This window comes from Struthio camelus, chromosome 2, assembly GCF_040807025.1.
Source record: "Struthio camelus isolate bStrCam1 chromosome 2, bStrCam1.hap1, whole genome shotgun sequence".
Lineage (NCBI taxonomy): Eukaryota > Metazoa > Chordata > Aves > Struthioniformes > Struthionidae > Struthio > Struthio camelus.
In genome coordinates, this window is record NC_090943.1 from 26,226,689 (window position 1) to 26,238,485 (window position 11,797).

General features: G+C 42.3%; 1 protein-coding gene across 7 annotated transcripts; it reads left to right on the forward strand.

Annotated features, from left to right (window-relative positions):
• The first annotated feature begins 1,106 nt into the window (after positions 1-1,106).
• CLDN12 (claudin 12) lies at positions 1,107-10,732 on the forward strand. Of its 7 annotated transcripts, none has more exons than XM_068934776.1 (4): positions 1,132-1,231; positions 1,748-1,805; positions 3,846-3,907; positions 6,529-10,732. In XM_068934776.1, exon 4 carries the CDS (start codon positions 6,557-6,559, stop codon positions 7,292-7,294), a length of 738 nt encoding a protein of 245 aa, XP_068790877.1. In that variant the 5' UTR covers positions 1,132-1,231; positions 1,748-1,805; positions 3,846-3,907; positions 6,529-6,556; the 3' UTR covers positions 7,295-10,732. The 7 variants fall into 7 exon arrangements, with proteins under 7 accessions (XP_068790876.1, XP_068790877.1, XP_068790880.1 ...); XM_068934779.1 differs by lacking the exon at positions 1,748-1,805 and adding an exon at positions 5,550-5,601 and having other exon boundaries at positions 1,151-1,231; XM_068934778.1 differs by lacking the exons at positions 1,132-1,231; positions 1,748-1,805 and adding exons at positions 1,556-1,648; positions 5,550-5,601.
• The last annotated feature ends 1,065 nt before the right edge of the window (positions 10,733-11,797 follow it).

The window sequence follows — 11,797 nt, forward strand, 5'->3', positions numbered from 1 at the left end:
CTAAGTACAGTCGGTGAACAATTTTTGATATTTCCTTTATTTCATAGTAGCAAATTATATAGTTTTGTCAGAGACACTTCTGTAGAATTTACACACAAGTCCTAATGTTACACGCAATTCCTGATGTCACGCACAGCCTGGTTTGGCTTTATTTCAGCTGTATCTGAAGAGTTTTCTGAGCTTCAGGAATAAACGGAGGAGCTTCACTGGCGTTCCTGGTGTGACCTGGGAGAGCAAAGATCCAGTGCGTCTGCGGCCGGATGGTACGTGTGGTTGCCTGCAGGCTTCACTCTACTTAAGAGCAGAGTAGATACTTTGGAATATCTTCCCAATTTACATAGAGAAAATACTACAGTAAGAAAAAGTAGTGAGGTGTTAAGGAAAAAGCTGCATCTGTGATGCCTGGGAAGGAAGGCTGAGGAGAAGAGAGGTTCATACGCTGGAGAATCCTGTCTCAGCTTCTGAGTTTTGAGACCCAGCAAAATAAGTAAGCGTAATACTAAGCCAGTCTTAAGAGTCATAGAATTAGCAATTAGCATCAGCCTTTGCACTTAACACTGAATTCACATGCTTTATTGCTCATGTTAAAGCTTTTGTTGACAGCAGTGATGCCAAGTGCAGTGGAAATGGATTATCTGGAAACGAATTAAAATAAAGAACAAGTGGATATGAGACATTTAAATAAATTTCTCCAAAGATCTGTTAACAGCTCACTTAAAAATGTAAGGAATAAGTTTTTGTAATGCCCGAAAACGCCTCGATGTGAGTGTTGCGGCCAGTGCCTTTGACTTTAATCAAAATTTTGATTAATCTGAGGTATTTATTTTAAAGCATTATTTTCCTCAGCCATAGGAGTAGGTGTGGATGTCAGCTTTCCTTAACACTAGATGAAAACAAGTGGCCGGCGCTTTTGACCGCGGGAAGGACTCGGCTGCCCTGAGGCCGCTACGGCCGGGCCGCAGCTGCCCGAGCTCCGCCGCCGGCCGGAGGCGGCCCGCAGCGCCGCGGGCGGTGTCACGCCGGCCGCGGGGGACGCTGGGAGTTGCAGTGCGGGCGGCGCGCCGGCGGGAGGCGCTGCGGGGGCGACGAACTACAATCCCACAACCCTCCGCGCGTCCCGCGAAGGCCGCGGCCTCCTGAGAGCCTGAGAGAGCGGCAGCCGCTGGCCGGCGCGGGGGAAGCGGAGCGGCGATGGTGCCCTCGCTGCGTGCTCCTGCACCCTGACGGCGAGGCGAGTGGCGGGAGCGGGCGGGCGGGCGGCGCGGTGCGCACCCGGCGCCGGGCGGGGGCTACCTGGCGACCTCCTCGCTCTGAGGCGGCCGCCGGCCCGGCGGGGGCTGCGCGCTCGCGCCCCGCCGGCGGCCGTTGGGCGCGGGGGGAGGGGCGCTTCCCTTCCCGCCCCCCCGCCGCAGCCCCTGCTGGGTGGTGCCAGCTGTGCTGCGCTGCGCTGCGCTCCGCGGCGGGCGGGCGGGCGGGGAGCGCGCCCGCGTGACCGCGTACAGGTGCGCGCTCCGCGTGTGCGTGCCGCTGGCGCGGGCCGGGGAGCGCGCACAGCCCCGGCGAGCGCCTCCGCCGGGCGGGGCGGGGGTGGAGGGACGTGTTTTCCGCTTCGGTTTTACCTCTGCGTCATGTGTCTTCTTCCCAATCGGTCAGTTAAATCGTTACCTGTGATGAATGTTTTTCTTGAAGCACCTGTTTTAATACGCTAGCTAGAATGCTAATTCTCATCCTTTGCCTCTGGATTTAGTTTTTAATAGGACTTTTGTAGAACTCGGAACCGTGTGTTTCATTTCTAGAAGAAACAGGTAGGCTGGCATCGCTTATTCTATATTAGTTATTTCCAGATGTCTTGAAACAAAGGACAGTTGTTGGTGCTCTCTTTCTTGTGGTCAGCCATCCAAAATTCCTAATAACTTTATTTAACTGGTAATACTGTTTTTGGAAATAGTTTTAGAGTGCGCTTACTTATAAATTCCCTTACTGTGACCTCAGTCCTGCCGAGTTTTGTAGAACAGCAGTGATTCCCACACCGTGGTCTTTGACCAGCTCCTGTTCAGCAACGTGGGTCTTTAAAATAGAAGCTATGATATTCTGTCCCTGAAGCAGGACTTTTAATTAGCGTGGATCAGATGTAAGAGGGTGACTGAAGTCTGACATCTAAGGCCAAAGTGTGCTTTCTTCCCCTGGGTGGCTAGTTCGGAAGTGGCCCAGGTCCCTAGTTTTTCAACACCAGCAGTGACAGAGTGTAAAACAAGATGACCTAGACTATGGTAGCTAGAGAAGGAGAAGGAAAACTCCTTGTCTGCAGGAAAAGAGGTCTTTCTGAGCTGGATGTTGTAAGATAGTGTGTACCTGTTTTGTTATTCTGTACTTGTTCTGTATCAATACGTTACAAGAGCTGGTCACCACAGGTTTGCATCATTTGGTGGGAGGACTTATGGGCTTGGCACAGCTTGCTTCCTGACAGGTATGTTTGCAAGTGCTAATCCTCTATTTACTTATGGTTATTATTGAACTCTGTGGCCCATGTTTTTGGGTGTGTTCTTGCAAAGGGAGATATATATGTTTATCCTAGCTTAGGTTGCTGCTGAGTGTCACCGAATGCTTGAAAACTGCTGAGAATTGTCATTGAATAAAGACAGCAGCTCCAACGTGTGCATTAATATGTATTTTTCTGTTCAGAGTTCTATTCTGGCTGCTGCTTCTCCTCTGAATGCAGTTGGATATGCTGACTCAGACTTTTGCAGCTCTGCATAGTTAGTTTGCCCAAATTGTAGCATTCCCTCATAGTGGTCTTGGCTGATTGTTTAACCTGGCGGTTGAAGTCGAGTAGGATGCTTGAGCTAATTATGTCTGCATTTCCATGTCTTAAGTGCTACTGCATTTATCCTGGAGGACGATAGACATGGACATTTACTTTTTCAAGTAGTGAGAAACGTGGGTTGCATCAGGATACGTTGTAAGATCTCTGTCTTGCCTAGATGGTTTGCTAGAAGAATTTCTTTGATGCTGTTCCTCAGGAGATACACATATATTAATGTTATAATATTTCAGGTTTTGATAAAAGCGTATTAGAATAAGCACTATACTCTTGTATGTGTTAGTACATTTCAGCTAACTCACCTTCGGGCAGTAGCTCTTACAGTCACATAATGATGTGCCTCTAGGTCTGACACTGTCCAGGAGAGATGACTGTGACCTGCAAAGCTCTTCTTGGGATCAGGGGTGGTCAGGTGTGATACATGGGTAGAGACCCACAAGAGTTTCCTTTTTCTTCCTCTGAAGAAGTTGTACAGCTATTGAAAAGGAATCATTTGTAGGTTAACCAGTACTTTCTTCCTGCTTTTTTCCATTCCCTCCAAACTAGTGGGTAGAAACCAGGAAGGAATAAAGAACCACAGATATATAAACAGCTGTCTGTGGAGTTTATGTTTTGTTCTCTGACAATAAAAGTCATAATCATAACTTTCACGAACCCTTCTTCCCCATTCAGTAATGTCTTTGTATGGAATTTGTTGCTAGAAGTGTGAAACCAATGATGTCCGCTTCTCTATGCCTTGGAATACCCATAGGAAAACACCCTTCTTATATCTGTTGCACAAAGACAGAAATGGGTAGATAGAAAGAGAGTGTGCTCTGGAGAAAAAACCTGGGGAAATATAAAAAGTTGAGGAGGAGGCAGTTTGGGTTTCGCTTTTTAAATAAAAGAGGAAATTGTAGAAAGGTGTTGGAGTTGGCCTACAGGGAACACATCTACAGTTCCTTATTTCTGAATTGCAATGTAAACACTGTTGCTGGAATTGCCTGAAACACATGTGATATTTTGTCCTTGTTCTGTTTCCTAGATCGAGTAATACGTTTTTACTTAGAAGTTGCAAAGGTTTCTCTCCATTTGAACATACCATTGGTGAGTACACCAGATCTGTCTTTAATACCACAACTATTTGTTACTGTCTTAATCAGGATTCTGTAACTGAAGCTATAACTGCAGTTTAAAGCTAATGGTATTTGCAAGATGGGGCAAGGTGAGGATCATGGGTAGCATACCTACAGCTTTTTTTTTTCTTGATGATACCCTCTGAGGTGGGGAATGAGCTGTTTTCTACTTCTTTCACTTCCTACCCCACAAGAAGTGCCAAGGATACTTCCATCAAAAAAACAAAAAAATTCAACCAGCCGAACAAACACACACCTTGGTACATCTACTAGGAATGGCCAGCAAAAATAAGATATGCAGGGTGGCCTAAAATACCTGGCAGCTGTAGAATGAACTAGACTGAAGTCTTCCATCTGTGTTACTGGTACAGCAGAGGTAGTAGAAACAATGCAAGCTTTTCCATGCTGTCCCAAGTTCTGGCTGTATAGTCCTTGATGTAAGTATACTTTATGGTAATCTAGTAGGAAAAAAAATACCCTGATTTTTTTCCGTCCTCTAGCGTTAGAGACTATCAGTGGACTTCACATCACTTCCTCTGCCCCTCGTCCATTCTGTCCATTTTTTTTTCTCTGCTATTGCAAATGGATCTGTAGAAACAGTTTCTGAAAATGGCCAGTCTTGTGCTTATTTCAGCCCCTTCTGGTGGAAGGTTCCATCTCTGAGTATGTCCTGTCTTCATGGAAGTCATATCCAGGCAAATACCTGGCAAAGGCAAACTTTTTGTGGAAGAGCACAAGGATCAAGCCTAAGAACAAAATCTGATGCTGTATTAGGTTTACCCCTCAAGTGTACCTATTGTAGGTTCATGTCCTTGCAAAATGGTTGCTTTGACCTTATTGAAGCTGAGATTAAGCATAATATTAAGGAAATTATGATGGAAATAAGTCTCGGGTACCCCTGTCCGGAGAGTGTGCTACTAACAGCCCACTAACTGAAAAGGTTGCTGCCATGAGAACAGTATTTGCCCACACTCAGCTATTTTTAGTGCAAATATTTTTTGGTGAATAATGTGCGTTATCAGTGTAAATATGGTTGTCGTCATTTCTTTACGGATGTACCTCTTTAAAAGAGTATAAGCAGCAGGTGAATGTTACCCAGAGACTGTTGCAGGCATTACATGCGATTTTTCAGAGTCACAGGGGATAAAATGAAAGTAAAGTCCTTGGTTCTTATGAAACAATTTTTTTTTTATTTATTTGCCTATAAACGACTAACATGCTGGCTAGCTGTATAGTTTGATAATGCTTGTAGTCTGCTTCCAGTATATGTGGAAATTCTTCGTTCCTCATCATCTGAAAAGTTCCTTGGGCGTTTCATGTTTGCAAGTAGTACAAGGGTAGAAGGGTATCTGAATTGATTTCCTCTTTGGCTGCCAGCATGTCTATAATCTTACTGTTAAAAAAAAAAAACTTTTTTTTTTTTTTAATCTCATGAGCATATGGTAGAACTTCAAACTATTTTATTACTAGTGTCTAAAGAACTGTTTTGAGACTCTAGACAAATAAGCACAATGCAGTATAATGATTAGGAAGACTTTTCAATAGGCATTTATGTCGTAATGACTTTCATTTTGAAATATCAGAGTATCTGCTGATTTTTTTTTTTTTTTTAGGTACTATAGTTTTTAGTGCCCCGCTTCCAGTGCGTTCCAGGGTGGATGCTCAGTATGTACTCTATATTAGGCTTCTTTAAAGTCTCTCAAGTACTTGGAGATGAGATTATCCAAATTAACTGATCATATTTCAAAATGCATTTTTTAAGAAGACCCATCTTGGAATTGTTACCAAGATCTCTGCACGTGTTTGCTCTAAGAAGTTTAGCTAGATGCAGAGATAGATTGAAAAGGAAGGGATGTTTGACACTTCCTCTGAAGAGGAGAATGTGGAAGCTGAAAAGCCATCTGCTTTCTGGAATTGTTCATGTAGTTGGACAGCTGGTTCTGAAAGGCAGAAGAGGTGCGGAAGAAATTTTAATTGCTTTTCGAAAAAAAATCATATACAGTAAATAACTGGGCAGTGCAGTTCTTCACTAGCTTGCAGCTCTCCTCAACAGTTTGGCCTATGTAAAATGTGGATAACTGCCCACATGCACATTCCTTATCCAGTCTAATGATGTTAGTTTTAAGCTGTCCCTTTTTACTCGCACGGCAGCATGGTGGGACTGAACAGACACTCTCATGTTGCATCTTAGCTAACGAGTGGAAGCTGCCTTTTGCGTAGAGGTGAACTTCTTAAGTTGCGCTAACTCAGTGATACTTCTTCTCCGTACAGACAATGTCTGTGCAGGGATACAAGTTGAAAGGTTGTGGAGAATCATACAATGAAGTGCTCCGTGTTTGAGTGGAACACAGTGATTTTAGCAGTGCGTCAGCCGAGCAACCAAACAGTCTGTGAAATAACCTGAAGTCTCATTAAAGGGAGAGCTTCTTAGTGTTACCATGTAAGCGTGGAAGAAGAAGGTGCCGGATAGTTACTGCCTGCCTGTTGGGCCATGCAAGTTTATTAAAGTGACACAATTGTAATTTGACTGTAATCAGATCTATGTCCATAAAATAAGACTTACTGATTTTTGAAATCATTCTTTCTTTTTAGTTGCAGAAAGCATCTTCTGTGGGCAGGCATGGGCTGCCGGGATGTTCATGCAGCAACAGTACTGGCCTTCCTCAGCGGAACAGCCTCAGTAGCTGGACTTCTTGCAGCAGTTCTGCTTCCAAACTGGAGGCAAATGAGACTGTACACATTCAACAAGAATGAGAAGAATGTGACAGTTTACACAGGACTCTGGATTAAGTGTGCTCGCTTTGATGGGAGCAGAGACTGCGTGATATATGACCCACAGTGGTACACAGCTGTTGATCAGTTGGATTTGCGTGTTCTTCAGTTTGCCCTCCCCCTGAGTATGTTAACTGCTGTCTCTGCTCTGTTTCTTTGCTTGATTGGCATGTGTAACACAGCCTTTGTATCAAGTGTGCCAAACATAAAATTAGCCAAATGCCTTGTAAACAGTGCAGGCTGCCACCTCGTGGCTGGCCTCTTGTTCCTGCTCGCATGTGCCATTTGTGTCACTCCGTCAATCTGGGTCATTTTCTATAACAATTATCTGAACAGAAAATATGAGCCTGTCTTTAGCTTTGACATCTCGGTATTTATTGCTATTGCCAGTGCTGGTGGTCTGTTTTTCACTTCCATTATGTTATTTCTGTGGTATTGTGCATGTAAAAGCCTACCTTCCCCTTTCTGGCAGCCCCTGTATTCACATGCCCCCAGCATGCACAGCTATGCCTCCCAGCCCTACTCTGCACGCTCTCGCCTCTCTGCCATAGAAATTGACATTCCTGTTGTGACACATGCATCTTAAGAAGACAGAGTCTTGGAAGCAGAGTTCTTGTGCTCATTCAAACCATGAAAATTGCAGGCTTGATTCTCTCAACTGCCTTGCATTTGGCTTAGTGTTTTCTAAGGTCAAATTCCTGAAGGTGCAAAGCAATGGAGAACCGAGTTCGTTAAGTCTTTTGCTTTTTTGGTATGTTCCTTCCTGACCAACTTTTTTTTTTCTCTGAGCTCACTACAGACCAAACTGCTGCTAATGTTGTGACAATACACTAACAATAGTATCCTTTCATGCAAGTTGTTTTGCATGTATGTTACTCTTTCTGTTTATTGAGATCAAAGTGGATTTGAAACTCTTTGCTACTTTGATAAGCTATTATTAGATCCTGATGCCATTGTAGGAACTGCATACATAGACCCTTGCACCCATGCATTATCCAAATGCAGGCTGTGGAGCTGGGTGTAGGGGGTTTAGTGAGTTTCTTGTAACAGCTGAGAAAACCTAGTCTAGTGTAAAGTGTATGATCATTCAGCTGGAGCAGAAAGGAGATAAGAAAGGGGTTACAAAGCCTTTATTTAGACACGTGTATTTTAAGAGGTGATGTTTGAAAAGGGTATTTGGCAGACTACTTCAGTTCTATAGCAGTGTTCTTTGTTTTCCACTGCACACATAAAAAGCCACCTGGCTTATGAACTTCTGCAGTAGAATTAGTGTCAAAATACCCTTTAATTTCAAAGTAGCAATCAAACTTAGAAGAATTGATTTAACTAATAATGCTCTTCTGTACTGTAATTAACATTTTCTGAATCATTGGAGGCTGGAAATTTTTCTTCTGTGAATTTTCTTTCTAGTGTGTATTTTTTTAATAAGATGTGAAGTTCACTAGATCTATTTTGTGATTAAAATTAAAAAAAAACCACTACTTGTATTTAAAAATTCTATTTAAAAGCTTGAATATTTTATTTGAAGGCCATCTTAAGTAGATCAGGCCTATAATTAAAACTGCTTTAAAGCATTATTTAGTTTTGGGGAGAAATGTCATTCACACTGCAAAATGGGTTAGGAAAGCCATGAAAAATTCTAAAGACTATGAAGCAGTGTTTTGCAACACTGTACACAAGCTATAACAGTGTTGCTCTAGGAAGGGGGTTATAACCCTGAGGAGAGATTTCTAAATCTGGATGTCTTATGTATATACAACTAAAAATGAACCTGTGTATTTTTTTTTCCAGAGTTGATGCTTATGGGAAGTTTTAGAGGCAGCGTGTTGTTGGACTTTTCATGCTGTAGTTTATTTAATTACTGATAAAAACTTCACCTTTCCAGCCTTGTTCTTCAACACCTTTCAAGCTGAGCTATTTTAAAATCCCACCCCCTTTTTTCCCCTACACTGCCACCTCACAACCGGATAAAGTTTCTCATTCTTATTTCCTGTAAGGTGAGGTTCTTAATCATTTGTGAGCTTCACAGTATAGCCTTACAAAGGTGCGAAAAATTTAGAAGTTCCCAACCTGGGATGTCTTTAAAGCATTTTTCATCCTAAAATGCAGAGCAGGTCACCCCTAGTGATCAAGGTCAATCAATATGGCCATTGAAGTTATTAGGAAAATTGGAAAATCATGACAGGAAGGTGAAGACTATTAGAATTTAGACAAATATTTGACTTGCTCAGATTTTGGCAAGTTGAGATCTTCTGGTGAAGATATCATTCCTATAAAGGAAGGTTATTTTGATTGGTGGTATTCTGGAACTTTTTGGTGGATATTTAGATCTCATTAATCCTAGAACAAATTTGCTTTACTAAAAATCAGTTTTTTAATTCTCACTCTGCAAACGCATCCTAAGCTCTGAAAACCAGTTCATTTCCTTTTCCTTGCATTAGAAATAGGGACGATATTCTACAGGGAAAATCTTGTTCTGTTGCAATCTGTCTGATAATAGTATATTAAGAGGAATCATTTTGTCTTAACTTCAGATAGGCTTCAGATTTCAGTGGGCTAAGAGGGGAAGCTGATCTCTCTTGTAGGTTCCCAGCATAGTCAGTAGAGACACAAGCGTTCCAGAAGGTGATGCAGCATGCTTGATTAAATTACAGTATGAGGAATTAATCTTGCAGATGATAAAGAATCCTTAAGGAGCTGAAAGCTACATGAATTGAATACCTTCTTAAGTTTTCAAGGCATGATATTAGATGAAGTATCTTCTTTCTTTCAATCAGCTCATGACTTGTATTGGATCATAATATGTATGAAGCTATGCAAGGCCACTTTTTTTTTCTTCCAAATTGAACTTTGCTTTACAGTTATTCTTATTGTCCAACCATAGATACTGTTGCCACTTTTGCTGCCCATGCCCTTGCATGCTTTATAAGGTCAAAGCAAAGGGATCATTGGTTCATAATTTCACATCACCTCACTTCCCAATCCTGCCAGTCTGTCTTTTCTTCTGCGTGCCTTTATTAAGTTGTGAATTGGCCAGTAAATGTTATTCTGTAGACACTTGTCTTGCGTGCTGTTGGAGCCTGAATTTGCAAAGTGTTTCAATCACTTCGGAGGGATGATGAATACATACAATACTTAGTGACTTTAAAAGGAGTTGAATTTTCAGCAGTCTGGAAAACTGATTTACAGTATTTTCTATGGAGAGTAAATGCAGCCAGTATTTTGTTCTGTGCAGTTTAAATAGCAGATGTGTCTAACAGCCCTTTTGCATTCTGACTTTAATTGAAAGTCTAGTGCATGAAAATCAGTATATGCTGCTGCCTAAGCTGATAACGTGTTGCTTTGAAAACAGTGTCTCTTCAAAAGTCTGAGATGGGCCTGAGCTATGAAGAGTAGGGACCCAGAAGTTTGGGGATTCAAAAGGGTGGAGATCCAAGATTCCAGTGGAGGTTTCAGTTAAGGTCATCTTTTATCAAAAAGACTCTTGCACCATGTTTAATTTATAAAAGCACAGCTGGGTTTCTTTCAATAGTGCTGTTCATGGGATTTGCAACTACATCCTAAGCAAAACTAATGGGAAGTGCAGTGCAGTGCTGTGCTGTTCCTTGTTTACAGGAGGGGTGGCCAACCTGTGACACTTGAGCCGTATGCCACCTCAGCAGTTCTCTTGCTAAGGTTGCAGCTGTGCCCAGAGGAGTAGCAACCCTTCCTGGATTTGGGGAGAAGAAAGCTCGCACCTTGCGTATATCTGTGCCAGGGAACAGCTGCTGTGGAGCTGTTCGCACCCCAGCCTCTGACCAACTGCTCCTTTTTGGCACTTTGCTGTATGCAGACAGGCCCTCTGGTCATGAGCATGGGATGATTTTAATATGCGGCTCATGCAGTCAAAGGTTGGGTGCTCTGGGATTATGGAAATCTGTATTTTTTTCAAGTAATTTCTGACCAACTTTTTCAGTTGTGTTTAATGTGTATTCTTTTTATGTAAAACAGAAAATATGTATTTTTAATAAAACCTGTTCTCATACATCTGTAGTTTCAATTTGTAGAAAACATTAATTATTAGAATATGAAATACTTTCCCTGTTTTGGCATTGACCACCAGACTTGTCAGGTTGTTTCAGATGCCTTAACCAGCTCAAATATATGTTGTGTGTGCTGCATTTTTAACTCCATAATTTTACAGTACTACTGCTTAAAAACATCACAGCCACCTTCTGAAAGCTTGACTCTCTTTTATCATTTCCCCTTATTTCACTTAAGCTAGTCTTAAAAAACAAGTTTTTTTTTTTCCTTAAAAAGGATGATTACTTTTCTCTGTATGTGACCTGAATGCAGACTAGAGGCCAGGATCTGGTTCAGCTCTATAGCACAGCCAATATACCAGTGTCATGCTGGAAAAGTGAGCAGTCCTCATCCTCACCCCTTCGCTAATGCCCTGTCTCTTGTGTCAGTTCTGTTGCTCGCTGGTCCATCACTGACTCAGTTCAACTTGCGAGCCCAGCAGAAAACTGCTTTCTTGTCTGTGTTGGATTAGTTTTCTCCTGAACTGGTAAGATTTGCTCACTGAAAACAAATCTCCCAGGGCAGATTTTTTCATGTTGTATTTCATGGGAATTGTGTCTGCATATGTGATTCAGCAGGTATGTAATAATGTTCATCCCTTCCCATATTTACCATCCAGGTAGGCTACACACCTCAGAAGCGGCATGAGTTTTTTATTTTTTTCTGTTCTTTGTTCCCCTGCTGCAGCAGTGTTCATTAAGCTGCACACATAGAGGCCTCATCCAAGGGTGAAAAAGTAGTTTCTGGTTTCAGAATTGTTTAGTGATTTACCTGTGTTGCTCATTCAGGTATTAAGCTGCTAGGGATGGGGGCTTGGTCTGTTGACTCTGGCAATTCCAAGGAGACATCAAGGTGAGCACAGGGCAGTGGAAATTACAGGAGCTGGAGGGCATGAGTGATTAAGGCTGTTTTAGGAAAGAGACTGGAAAGGTACAGACTGCCAGGGCAGGGTTGTTGTCTTATGTTCTATTCTAACAAACAGAAAAGTATGTAATTACATTAAAGCTCCAAATATTCCCTAAAAAGT

Bases quoted from the DNA above. Each gene is read 5' to 3' on its own strand.
- CLDN12 (XM_068934778.1), top strand. From the start codon at position 1,629: ATGTGTCTTCTTCCCAATCG. The intron at 3,908-5,549 runs GTGAGTACACCA...TTTTTTTTTTAG, and splicing joins TCCATTTGAACATACCATTG to GTACTATAGTTTTTAGTGCC. The intron at 5,602-6,528 runs GTATGTACTCTA...CTTTCTTTTTAG, and splicing joins CGTTCCAGGGTGGATGCTCA to TTGCAGAAAGCATCTTCTGT.